Source organism: Meles meles, chromosome 8 (genome assembly GCF_922984935.1).
Source record: "Meles meles chromosome 8, mMelMel3.1 paternal haplotype, whole genome shotgun sequence".
NCBI lineage: Eukaryota > Metazoa > Chordata > Mammalia > Carnivora > Mustelidae > Meles > Meles meles.
Genome location: NC_060073.1, coordinates 19,018,751 through 19,029,948, shown reverse-complemented (window position 1 = coordinate 19,029,948; position 11,198 = coordinate 19,018,751). Strand labels below are relative to the sequence as shown.

The window sequence follows — 11,198 nt, the reverse complement described above, 5'->3', positions numbered from 1 at the left end:
AACACCCCCCTTTTGTTTTTGTTTTAAAATAATAGATTGGGGCACCTGGGTGGCTCAGTCAGTTGGGTGTCTGCCTTCAGCTCAGGTCATGATCTCAGGGTCCTGAGATGGAGCCCCACATCTGCTCTGCAGGGAGCCTGCTCTCCCTCTCTCTGTCTACCCCTCTGCCTACTTGTGCTCTCTCTCTCTCTCTGTTTAAATAAAATTTTTTAAAAAATAGTGGATCATGTTAAATAAATCATTTCTGCACATTTCTTTTCTCATTCATCTTGACTTGGAAGCCCCTGGCAGATGTAATTCACTGTTCCTAACAGCCACACACCAGGCCACCCACCATGTCTTTCTATCTGGTCCTCCCTGCTCGAGGTCCTCTTCTAACGCCCCCCCCCCCCCCGATGTGCCCCTTTCTTGACTCCATTAGGGAATCTGACGGTGGAAATTCCAGGGCAGGTGAGAGGAAAGGACCGTGAGAAGACAGCCAGTGACATTTCAGGCTGGGTCTTGCCTACCCTCTTGTGGGTGGCCTGCAGCCCTCAGCCCCCAGCCCGCAGAGGCAGGAATGCTGACTGTGTTATTATGAAATCATTTGTATATTGTGAAGTGCTTTGCATACCATGGAGTGATTTGCATACAGGGTTGGAGGGATAGCATCTTTGAGATCCCAGAGCAGTATCCCTGATTATCTTCCTCCCTTTGCAAAGAAACCAACCCAGGGCTTCCACTTCAGATCCCTTCAGGCCCAGGAGGGCGTTCTGGCAGACCTGTGGACCAGGTGTGCTGAGGCAGACATGAGGCTTCTAGAGGAACGCTGATCCCACCCGGAGGGACTTGGGGTGGGGGGGGGTGTCTAAGAAGGGCAGACACTGGAGTGTGAAGTGGAACAGGGAAGCAGGTGCAGTATGTGAGAGCCTAGGGTGCACTCAGAGCCCCCCAGGAGGCGAGAGCAACCCAGGACAGTTGAAGGGAGCTACCATGGGAGACACAGGAAGGTCAGAGTCTTGGAGACTCTTCATCTGGAAGCAATCTCTGCCCCAGTCCCCACATGCCCCATCCTGAATATTATACAGTCTTGCCTGACTTCCAGAGAAAGATGCAAAATGGAACCTCCAAGTTAGACCCCCACCCACTAAAAGTGACAGGTGCTGTCACATGCTCTGGGTTCAGGGACACTCAGAATCAAACATGGCTCTGTCCTCTGTGCTACTGTGTGGCCCTGGGCTAACGGTACGCCTGTCAGTGGGATCAAAGGATTCAGCGAGACAGTGCAAACTGAGTGAATGGCACATAGTAGTGCTCGGTAAATAATGTTACTGTTTGCTGCCCTAGTCTGGGGTCAGGCCTAGCTTCCTCCTGCTGAGGAAAGCCCGAGCGAGCTCCCCCAGGTTTGGGGTTCCGAGCAGCAGTGTCAAGACACCATGCATTGGACCCCAAAGGGTTACAAGCCCTGGAGACAAAGGCCTGAGGTTCCCAGTGAAAAACCAAAGCATAAAAATAATTCGATGAGTAAGAATAAAATTCCCTCTTCTGAGGTTCCCGGGGCCAGGCCCCTCCCTGCGGCAGGCACTTCCCCTTTCCCTTGCTCATGGAGGAGTCAGGCCGGTTGACTCAGAGCTGGAGCGCCCGAGCCAGGAACCCACCCGACCCCGGCCGGCAGCCGAGCGCGCCTCCGTGCGGCCGCGGGCGGAACTGCGGCCCGAGAGAGGAAGCGGCGGCCAGACCCGCAAGCCCAGCCACCCAGCCGCTCGCGGTCCCTGCGGGGTCGCCGCCCCCGCCCTCTCCAGCGGGGCTGAGCGCCTCGCCTCTGGGGCTCCCACTTCCGCCCGGCCCTCCCCGCCGCCCCGCGGCCGCCCGGGCGGAAGTGCGCCGGCCTCCCGGGTCCCCCACGGCCGAGAGGCGGAAGCGCGCTGAGACCGCCGCTCCCCTCCGACCCCGCGGCGCGCGGCGCGTCGAGTTCCGGACAGGTCCCGTGTGACGTGGCCGCGCGCCGGGGGCGGCTCCGGGCTGGGGGCCGGGAGGCCGAGTCGGGCGGGGCAGACCCGGGGCGGGGCGCGGCGCCGCTGCTGGATGGCCGGGGCCGCCCGGAGCGCCGCCGCCGCCGCACGGTGAGTGACCGCCCGACCCTCGGGGGCCCGCGCCCGGACCGATCCCGCCGACCCCCGGCCCCGCCGGCCCCGGACAGACCCGGGCCTCTGGCCCTCCTTCTGGCTCAGAGCTGAGGAGTTCAACTTCCTTGGGTTCCTCTTCTCCCGCGACGCCCCGCACGTCGCTGCCCATCGCTCCCTCGCTTTCCGTCTCCGCGTCCGTCTCCCACTCTCTCTGGCTCGCTCACTCCTGACTTTCTCTTGCTTTCTCCTTTCCCTCCCCTCTCTCACTTTCCGTACCCTGTTCCCCTCTCCCCAGACTGCGGTCCCGCACCTCTGCGTGCATCGCCTTGGCCTCCGAGTCTGGCCTGGCCCAGTCCTGCCTTTGGTCCCCGGGGAGCCCCGGCGGGGTTCGTCAGGGTCTCTGGTACAGGCCCGGAGGTCCTGGAGGCGGGCATCTTTTCCATCCTCCCACCTCCATCAGGGGGTGAGGAAACTGAGGCAGGGACATCGCTGGCTCAAGGTCACCGCCAGATGAGGCAGGGCAGACCACATTTAAACCTCATGCCCGAGTTTCCAGATTGAACTTCTCTGTTGGTTGACTCACATCCCCGTCCTGTGATCCAGCGGCTGGGAACCTTCCTGCCTCCGGTGTCCCAGGCTGCCTTCAGTATAAGGAGGGCTTTCCCGTGCTGCCCCCATTGCCAGGCCGGGTCACCTGCCTTAGCAAGCTCTTCTCATCTTCATAGCCTGTGAGGAGGCAGTTTTCTCACCCTACAAACTAGAAAACTGAGGCCCAGAGAGGGGCTTCGGGGACTTGCCAACGCTCAAAAAGCTGTAGGTGCGGAGCAGAGTTTGGGTCCCGTCTCCAAAGCCCCAAAGCTCCAAAGCTCCCGACTGAAGGATCCTTCTCTTCAGTTCTGCCTCCTGTCTGTGTGCCTCCTGTCCTGTCTCCTGGAGACAGTGGGCTCACAGCCTAGGAAGAAGCTCTGATGGTTCTGCCCTAGCTCCGCTGCTTGCTTTCCCCACCTGCACCATCCTGTGTTGCCCATCAGGCTAGACAGTGGCAGCCCCCATCCCCTGGGTGTCCTCACTGGAGCACATCCTGGCGGCAGAGCCTCCCCTGGCAGCTAGAGACACCCGACTGGGCTGGGCCTGCTGGTGGCTGAAGGGAACCCAGCCAGCACCTCACCCCGTCATTAGGGAAAGTTTAGCCCCAGGCAGACACGCTGACACACAGTCTGGAGCAGGCTCAGGAGGGAAAAATGTGTGGTCCTCGGGAGTGGGGTGTGGAAGAGTAGAGCCCCTTTGCTCTGTGCACCCATCACTGGGGTCCTCAGGCCCTGGGCAAGGCAGGCAGGAGAGTGGATGCAGTGGCCACTTGTCTGGGGGGAGGGTTAAGATGCCACGTTTGCTAAGCAGGTGTGCGGCCAAGGGTGGCAGCTCACGTAAGAGACCTTTGTGTTTTTCAGCACGTGGCATGCCTGGATGTCCCTGTCCTGGCAGTGGCATGGCGGGCCAAAGGCTCCTCTTCTTCACTGCTCTTGCCCTAGAGCTCCTGGGAGGGGCTGGGGGTTCCCAGCCGGCCCTCCGGAGCCGGGGCCCTGCAGCTGCCTGTCGCCTGGACAACAAAGAAAGCGAATCCTGGGGGGCCCTGCTGAGCGGGGAGAGGCTGGACACCTGGATCTGCTCCCTCCTAGGCTCCCTCATGGTGGGGCTCAGTGGCGTCTTCCCACTGCTGGTGATTCCCTTGGAGATGGGGACAATGCTGCGCTCAGAAGGTAGGTGACCCTCCTCTGGTGCCCCGAGCAGCCAGCGACGTGGAAAACAGGGCTGCTCTTCCTGGGAGAGTGGGGTTGCACGTCCCAGGACTCAGCCTTCTGGAGTGGAGGGCAGGGACAGAGCACACAGCTTCTCACCTTGTTGAGACCAGGCTGGATCAGGCTCATTTGTTCCTTCATTTCTTCATTTGTTTATTCTCAAAGAATAAAAGTCAGCAAACATTCACCAAGAAACAATATAGATTGTGGTTGGAAACGTGGGTGCCAGGCCTCTTGGGTTCCATGCCTGGCTCTGCCTCTCACCAGCTGGGTGGCATTGGGTAAGTTACTTCACTTTAGGCTCCCAGCCTTAAAAATGGGGATCATACTGGTACCTGCCATATAGGTGCTACTGGGGAGAGGAGAGGAGCTCATACTGCTGGAGTACTTAGAAGGCTGCCTGGTGTTGGGGAAGGGCGGCAGGTCCGAAGGCCCGGGGCTGGCTGTGTGCTGGAACAGAGCCCTGCCTCGTCCTTAGTGCAGAAAAGCCTTTCCACGGAGGCCCCTGGGTCAGCCTTCCTGGAATACATGCAAGGCTGGTGGTGCCCCCTCTGAGGAGGGGACTTGGGCGTGAGGGGTTTTGCCCAGGCCAGGGCAGAGGCTCCCCTTTTGCACTGCAGATGTGTCTCTGCACTGGTGGGCACAAATGATATGTCGTAATGAAAACTAAAGACTAGGGGCACCTGGGTGGCTCAGTGGGTTAAAGCCTCTGCCTTCGGCTCAGGTCATGATCCTAAGGTCCTGGGATCGAGGCCCACATCAGGCTCCCTGCTCAGCAGGGAGCCTGCTTCCTCCTCTCTCTGCCTGCCTCTCTGCCTGCTTGTGATCTCTGTCTGTCAAATAAATAAAATCTTAAAAAAAAGAGAGAGAGAGAAGAAAACTAAAGACTAGATGGGTAGCTCCCATGCTACCCATGCTGCCCCACCCAGGAGTGCAGCGTAGCAGCTCTGGCCCCGGGCTCCAGGAATCTGGTGTTTCTGCCGCCTGCTAGGCCAGGGAACTGTTCGTTCAGCAGATGGTTATGAGCACATCTGTGGCCCACGGCAGGCTGAGGGCTGGCGCCACAGCTGTGAAGAGAGCCTTCGTGGGGCCTGCCGTCATGGCCTGTGCATCATCTCAGCCCCTCTTAGAGTACCCCTGCGAGGTCAGCCTCGGGGGGTTAGCTCCATTTCACAAATGGGGAAACGAAGGCACCGAAGAGTTCTCTGACCAGGCTGAGGTCACACAGCCTGGAAGCGGCAGCTTCTCCTGGGATCCCACTGGACCACCCAAGCGGCCTCTGCCTTCTGCGCCCATTTCTCTGGATAGCCTCCTTCGGGCACTTCCAACTCTTGATGCTGCAAGTCTGCAAAAGTCCCCCAGGCTCTGTCACCTTTCTGAGAGTAACAGCGGCTGAGAAGAGAGAAACTCCCCCTAAAAGAGGGCTTGCTGTGTGTATTGTCACTTAATTCCCACAAGGTCCCTATCATATAACAATCATCCCGGGTTTAGAGATGGGGAAACTGAGTCCCAGAAGTAACCTGCCCAGGGTCACCAGCTGGTTGGTTGTGGGGCTGGGGCCCGTCGGGCTCCCAAGCCCTGTCTCTTAACTATGAAGCCGCAGTGGTTCCACGGCCGTCCAGCGGGCCGTGATGTATTTCCTCCTGAGCACCCAGCTGGTGCTGGGCCTGGGGTGGTGGGGGTGATCCAGGAAGGGCCGCAGGCCGAGTCCAGCCTTCTGGAAGCTTGCAGTCTGGTTGGAAAAACACAGCGCCCAGTAAGCTGGGTGGGGCAGAGGTCTGGCCAGAGACTCTGATAGGCCAACCTGCAAGCCCCGCATCTCCACATCTCCCTTTTGTAGCTGGGGCCCGCCGCCTGAAGCAGCTGCTCAGCTTTGCCTTGGGGGGACTTTTGGGCAATGTGTTTCTCCACCTGCTGCCTGAGGCATGGGCCTACACATGCAGTGCCAGCCCTGGTGAGTGAGGCCACAGTCAGGGGGCAGGAGAACAGAGGGAACTGGTGCCCACGCCTAAGGTTGACCTAGACCCTGCCTGCTCTGCCAGAATGACGGGGAGGGGAGATCTGGGCATATGGCAGGGAACTTGCCCCAGTCCAGTTCCCCGGCCCCTGTGGGAGTCCCTGGGGCCCATCTTCCCCACCAGCCAGTCCTGTCCCACTTCCCCTGTCACTGCCCCTGACGAGGTCCCATTCCAAATGGCCCCCCCTTCTGTGGCCCTGGCTTGGCCTGGCCTGTCAGTGCTGCCCCCTGCAGGTGGTGAGGGCCAGAGCCTGCAGCAGCAACAGCAGCTGGGACTGTGGGTCATTGCTGGCTTCCTGACCTTTCTGGCGTTGGAGAAGATGTTCCTGGACAGCAAGGAGAAGGAGGGGACCAGCCAGGTGAGCCCCAAGCCCCAGGGCCTGGACAGGTCAGCCTCTGTTATGTGGTGGTGCAGGAACCTGGAGGCCCAGGTTCTGAGTTGAGCCCTGAAAAAAGGGTCTCTTCCCCATTCCCTTGAGGCTCTGGGAGGCCAGGCCAACTGGGAAGATCCAGGGAGTGATGACGTTGGCCCCTGCTGTGGCTTGTTCTCATAAACTGGGAGCAACCGCAGTGTGGAAGGTGGTCAGTTGAATTGGGACACACAGCTGACTGGGCAGGAGAGAAGTCTAGCCAGGCCGAAGTACTGTTCCCTGCCTCTGTCTCTCCATCTCTCACTCCCCTCCTGTGTCTACACTGGCCAAGTGGGGGAACATCTAATGTCCCCTCTCCCTCCTTCTCCTGGCCCTAGGCCCCCAGCAAAGACCCCGCTGCTGCTGCCGTGCTCAGTGGAGGCCACTCTCTGGCCCAGCCGGCTGCAGAGCCCGGCGTGAGTGCCGTGGTCCGGACCATCAAAGTGAGTGGCCCACTCAGGGCCCCTTCCTCCTGCAGCGGTTCCCCACCCCCCAACTGGCAGGCCCAGCTGAACCCTGCCCACCTGGGTCAGCCTGGCTTCCTCTTCCCTTGTGCAGGTCAGTGGCTATCTCAACCTGCTGGCCAACACCATAGACAACTTCACTCATGGGCTGGCTGTAGCTGCCAGTTTCCTTGTGAGCAAGAAGGTGAGTGGGGGTAGGGAGAGGTCGGCCCCATGCATTTCTGGTGGGAATGATGGTGCCTGTGTTAACCAGTTGGCTCGGCCTCCAAAACAGGTTTCCAGGCTGTGCACTTCCCACTCCATCACCAACACCCTCATCCAGGCCCTGAGGGCTGCACGTGGCTGCCGTCTGTCCGAGCCACTGGGCTGTTCTTGCTGCGAACGCTTCTTGCTGGGATTACATACCTCTGCCAAGCTGCTAGGCTTGGGCCCTGCCTGTATCTAGATGCTTCTCACCCACTTCTTCCCTCTGCCCTCTCTGCCTCCTCTTGAGCTGGCCCGGCTCTTTCCCCTCTCCTAACCTCCACCTCACACTATTCCATCCGCCTGGAATGTTCCTCCTCCCAGTCTTTGAAATCCTGGCTCCTTATCCTCCAGGCCTCAGCTGACATGCACTTCCTCAGAGAGCCCTCTGCTAACCCCTCATCTAAATGAGGCCCCTGTCACTTGTTCCCATGCCACGTGGTCCATCTCTTCCCCCACAGCACCTGGCACTGTGTAATCTTGTGGTTCTTTGTTCATTCAGTCCTCGCCACCCCCCCTTCAGACTGTTAGCTCTGTGAAGACAGGTTCCTTGTCTGCTGTGTTTCTAGTAGCTGAACCGTATCCAGCCAGAGCACCCAGCAGAGTAAATATTTGTAGACTGAGTGGACAAGTGGGTGCCTGGCCCTCGGCCCAGAACCCCACAGACTCCCTTCCCTGCAGATTGGGCTCCTGACCACCATGGCCATCCTTCTGCACGAGATCCCCCATGAGGTGTGTGCCAGAGGGTTTCCATGGCGGCAGTGTGGGTGTGGGGCTTTGGAGAGGGATTTGGGCTGGGAAGCCCTGAGTGGCAGCCTTGGGGGCTGGGCTTCGGAGGCCTAGAGCTGCTCAGCCCACCAGGCTGCAGCCACCATCTCAGCTGTGCTCCGGCCTCTGGGGCAGGGGGGGCAGGGAATGGGGTCCCAGCCTAGGGGATGCGGGCTGGGGGGCCCAGCAGCAGGGCTGGTGCAGGGGGCTCGGTGTGCAGGTCCGTACCCGACCCCCTGGGGCCCAGAGTGATCATCTGGACCTCCCCTCAGGTGGGCGACTTTGCCATCCTGCTCCGGGCCGGCTTTGACCGATGGAGCGCAGCCAAGCTGCAGCTCTCGACGGCACTGGGGGGCCTGCTGGGCGCCTGCTTCGCCATCTGTACGCAGTCCCCCAAGGGAGTAGGTACGGGCGTGGTGGGTGGTGGCGGCAGGTGGTGGTCAGTGGAGGGGCCCCAGCCAGAGGGCACAGATGCCCCATCCCAGTGTCCAGGCCAGGATCTGCCCCAAGTCTCCCCTGTGGGAGTGGGTGTGGTGCACACAGCTCCCCTGGGCTCCCAGCCATCAGGACTTCTCCTCCCACTGCAGAAGAGACTGTGGCCTGGATCCTGCCTTTCACCTCTGGCGGCTTTCTCTACATCGCCCTGGTGAACGTGCTGCCTGACCTCTTGGAGGAAGATGACCCGTGGTGAGTGCCCCTTGCCGCCATCACTCACGGGGCCCCTGGGAGCTCGGGAGGGGGGGTTCTTCCGGGCTGCAGCCCATCCTCAGCCCCAGCCTGAGCATGGCCCCTTTCCCCGCAGGCGCTCCCTGCAGCAGGTGCTGCTGCTATGCACGGGCATCGTGGTGATGGTGCTCTTCTCACTTTTCGTGGAGTGACCGTCCCTGCCGCCCCCCACACAGCAATAAGAGACTCGGATTCACTCTGTGACCGTGTGTGACGCAGAGGGCGAGTGCCTGAGAGCGCACCTCTGACAAGATGAGAGGGTGGTGTGCGTGCGTGTGTGGGACCGTGACCAGAGATATGTGTGAGACCGACACTGTGATAGCGTGCTGGGCCCGGGGCATGATCCCGGCGCCTGCCCCCAGCCGCGCTGTGGTCTTATTACCCCCATCATCCCACACTTCCCGCAGTGAGCAGTGAGGAATAGCAGCCCTGGTCCCAGGTGGAGGCCTCTCTCGGCCAAGAAAGACCATACGGGGAGTGAGAACAGCTCCAGGAGCCCAGTGCTTTGGGGAACCCAAAGCCATCTCCCTCTGGAGCCTTGGGGTTCCTGGCCTTCTACGCAGGCTCCAAGCCCTGGCAGCCTGAGGGCTGAGGCTGGGAAGCCTTCTCTCTGCTGTGTCCCTTGTCCTGGCCCTTCCTTTGCCAGTTCTACGGCCAAAGAAAGGAGAGGCAGGTGCTCATGTAGCCCCTCGCCCCACTCAGCACTGACGGTCCTCCCCATCCTGGGATGGAGCTGGGACATGCTTTCCAAGACCTTTTCCTCGTGGCTGTCAGCCCTGGGCCAGCTCCTGTTCCCCTAGTAAATGCTCCCTGGCAGCGCCAGCAGCTTTCGCCACCTCCAGCTGCCAAACAGCAGCCTGCAGGGCAGTGAGCGGACCTGGGCCACACAGGCCTCCTGGTTCAGCTCAGGGATGCTGGTGCCAGGCCAGAGTGCAGGTAGAGATACCCTGGGGGCAGGAAGAGTGGGCCATGGCCACCCCTCCCTGCCCAGGCCCTTTTCCCTATCCCATTGTGGCTGAGGGTAGATTGGGGGAGGTGAGGGCTCCGCCTTGTCAGCACTCAGGAATGTGCTCTGGGAGAATGCTGAAGCCATAATCCCCAGCTATTTCCCTTGGCGGACACCCAGGTACTCAGCTGGCCCACTCCACAGCCAGGCTCAGCCTTGCTGCTCAACCGTGGACGTTCTGAGAAGCGGCCATCAAGAGGGTCTGAATGGGTTTACAGCAGTTTTGCTGTGGGTCCGTTTCTATCTGTAAATAACTATTCTATAGACAATGCAAATAAATATTATATACAAACTGGCTGCCTCTCTTCTGCACACCAGTCCCTGGTCAGGCAGGGCTTTCCTGGGCTCCCCTTACTCCAGCCAGGCTGGTGGCTGTGGGGGTCCCCACCCCCCAAGCTCAGCTGGCCACCCTGCCATCTTGCCATCCCCAGCCCCCCTCCAGCTCTTGTGCTTCACGCTCATCTCTGAACAGTTACCCTCACAGTGCTGCCTTTTGTGCTAAACCTGGCGTGTTAGCTCTGGAGCCCAGTACCACAACCCTGGCACCGTGCCACCGTAGCCGACATCGCCCCCAGGTGGTCGTCCTTTTTTTACAGATGTAAGAGCCAGGGGCTTCTCCCCAGCCTGTCCCGAGTAAACGGAGGAAGGGAGGTCTATCCACCAAGTCATCTCCAGCTTTGCTTCAGTGAAATTAAAAAGATCATGGGGTTCTTCTTACTCTACGGATTCTCACTTCCTCTGAATGTCTGAGTGTAAAGGCTGCTTCCCCCAGGGCTAGCCCAGGAAAGCAGGGAGGGAATAGTGGGATCCCACTGTGCTGAGTCAACCAGGCTGGCCAGCTGGCCTTCAGGAGCCCACAGGATAAGAACTGTCCCATCTGTCCTGGAGCCCACTCAGCGGCATGCTCAGCTGGGAGTGCCTGGCTCTGACCCAGTGGCTGGTCGGCAAAAAGGGAGCCGCCCCACCTGGCTGTGACAGTCCAAGATCTGGGAAGCCCAGGCCTGATGGTGCCAAAGGAGGAATCCAGGGCTGTCCCCCACCCCCACCTCTCCGGGGTGGCACCGGGGCTCTTACCTATGTTGAGCCCTTCCAGGTAGCAGGTACACAGGCAATCACAGGGCTCAGCCTGCCCGGGAGAGGCAGTGAGGCCATTTATGAAGAAGCTAGTAGGATGCAGGGACTGTGGGTTCACTGCACTGCCATGGCCAGGAGGTGAATGCCCTGACTGGTCAGGCAGGGGAACAGAGAACACAGAAGCAACAGCGGCCAGGTCTGTCCCCACCTAGGGGACAGAAACCAGAAGCCCTTGGAGGTTGTGCTGGGAGTGCCTTGGGCAGGGCGTGGAAGTCAATGGGATTTCCAAGGGGACTGCCCCTGTGAGCAACAGCACACTCTAGAAGGCAGCCTGGAGGTGACAGGACTCCTGGGCTGGACAGCTAGCCAGCAGCCAAGCCCTCCAGATAGGCTATTTTGGTCAGTAGCTCATTGTGGGCATGTCCACTTGGGGAGAGGGCAGGAAAAAGTGTGGAGGGGCTTTTGCTAGGGGTGCAAGTAAGAGGTGACAGGAGTTCTGAGGGTCTTTTACTCTGAAAGGCACTCCCTGGCCCACAAAAGCTGCTGCTAAGAGCACAGACATGGAACCCAGACGTGTTTTACTGTCCTG

General features: G+C 60.0%; 1 protein-coding gene across 7 annotated transcripts; it reads left to right on the top strand.

The window, feature by feature from the left end:
- The first annotated feature begins 1,853 nt into the window (after positions 1-1,853).
- On the top strand, positions 1,854-9,828 carry SLC39A13 (solute carrier family 39 member 13). Of its 7 annotated transcripts, none has more exons than XM_046017514.1 (10): positions 1,856-2,102; positions 3,554-3,862; positions 5,742-5,855; positions 6,138-6,277; positions 6,667-6,771; positions 6,887-6,976; positions 7,717-7,767; positions 8,076-8,204; positions 8,391-8,490; positions 8,606-9,828. In XM_046017514.1, exons 2-9 carry the CDS (start codon positions 3,562-3,564, stop codon positions 8,451-8,453), a joined length of 993 nt encoding a protein of 330 aa, XP_045873470.1. In that variant the 5' UTR covers positions 1,856-2,102; positions 3,554-3,561; the 3' UTR covers positions 8,454-8,490; positions 8,606-9,828. The 7 variants fall into 7 exon arrangements, with proteins under 7 accessions (XP_045873473.1, XP_045873470.1, XP_045873472.1 ...); XM_046017516.1 differs by having other exon boundaries at positions 1,869-2,102; positions 6,153-6,277; XM_046017511.1 differs by having other exon boundaries at positions 1,872-2,102; positions 8,076-8,208.
- Positions 9,829-11,198: the final 1,370 nt, after the last annotated feature.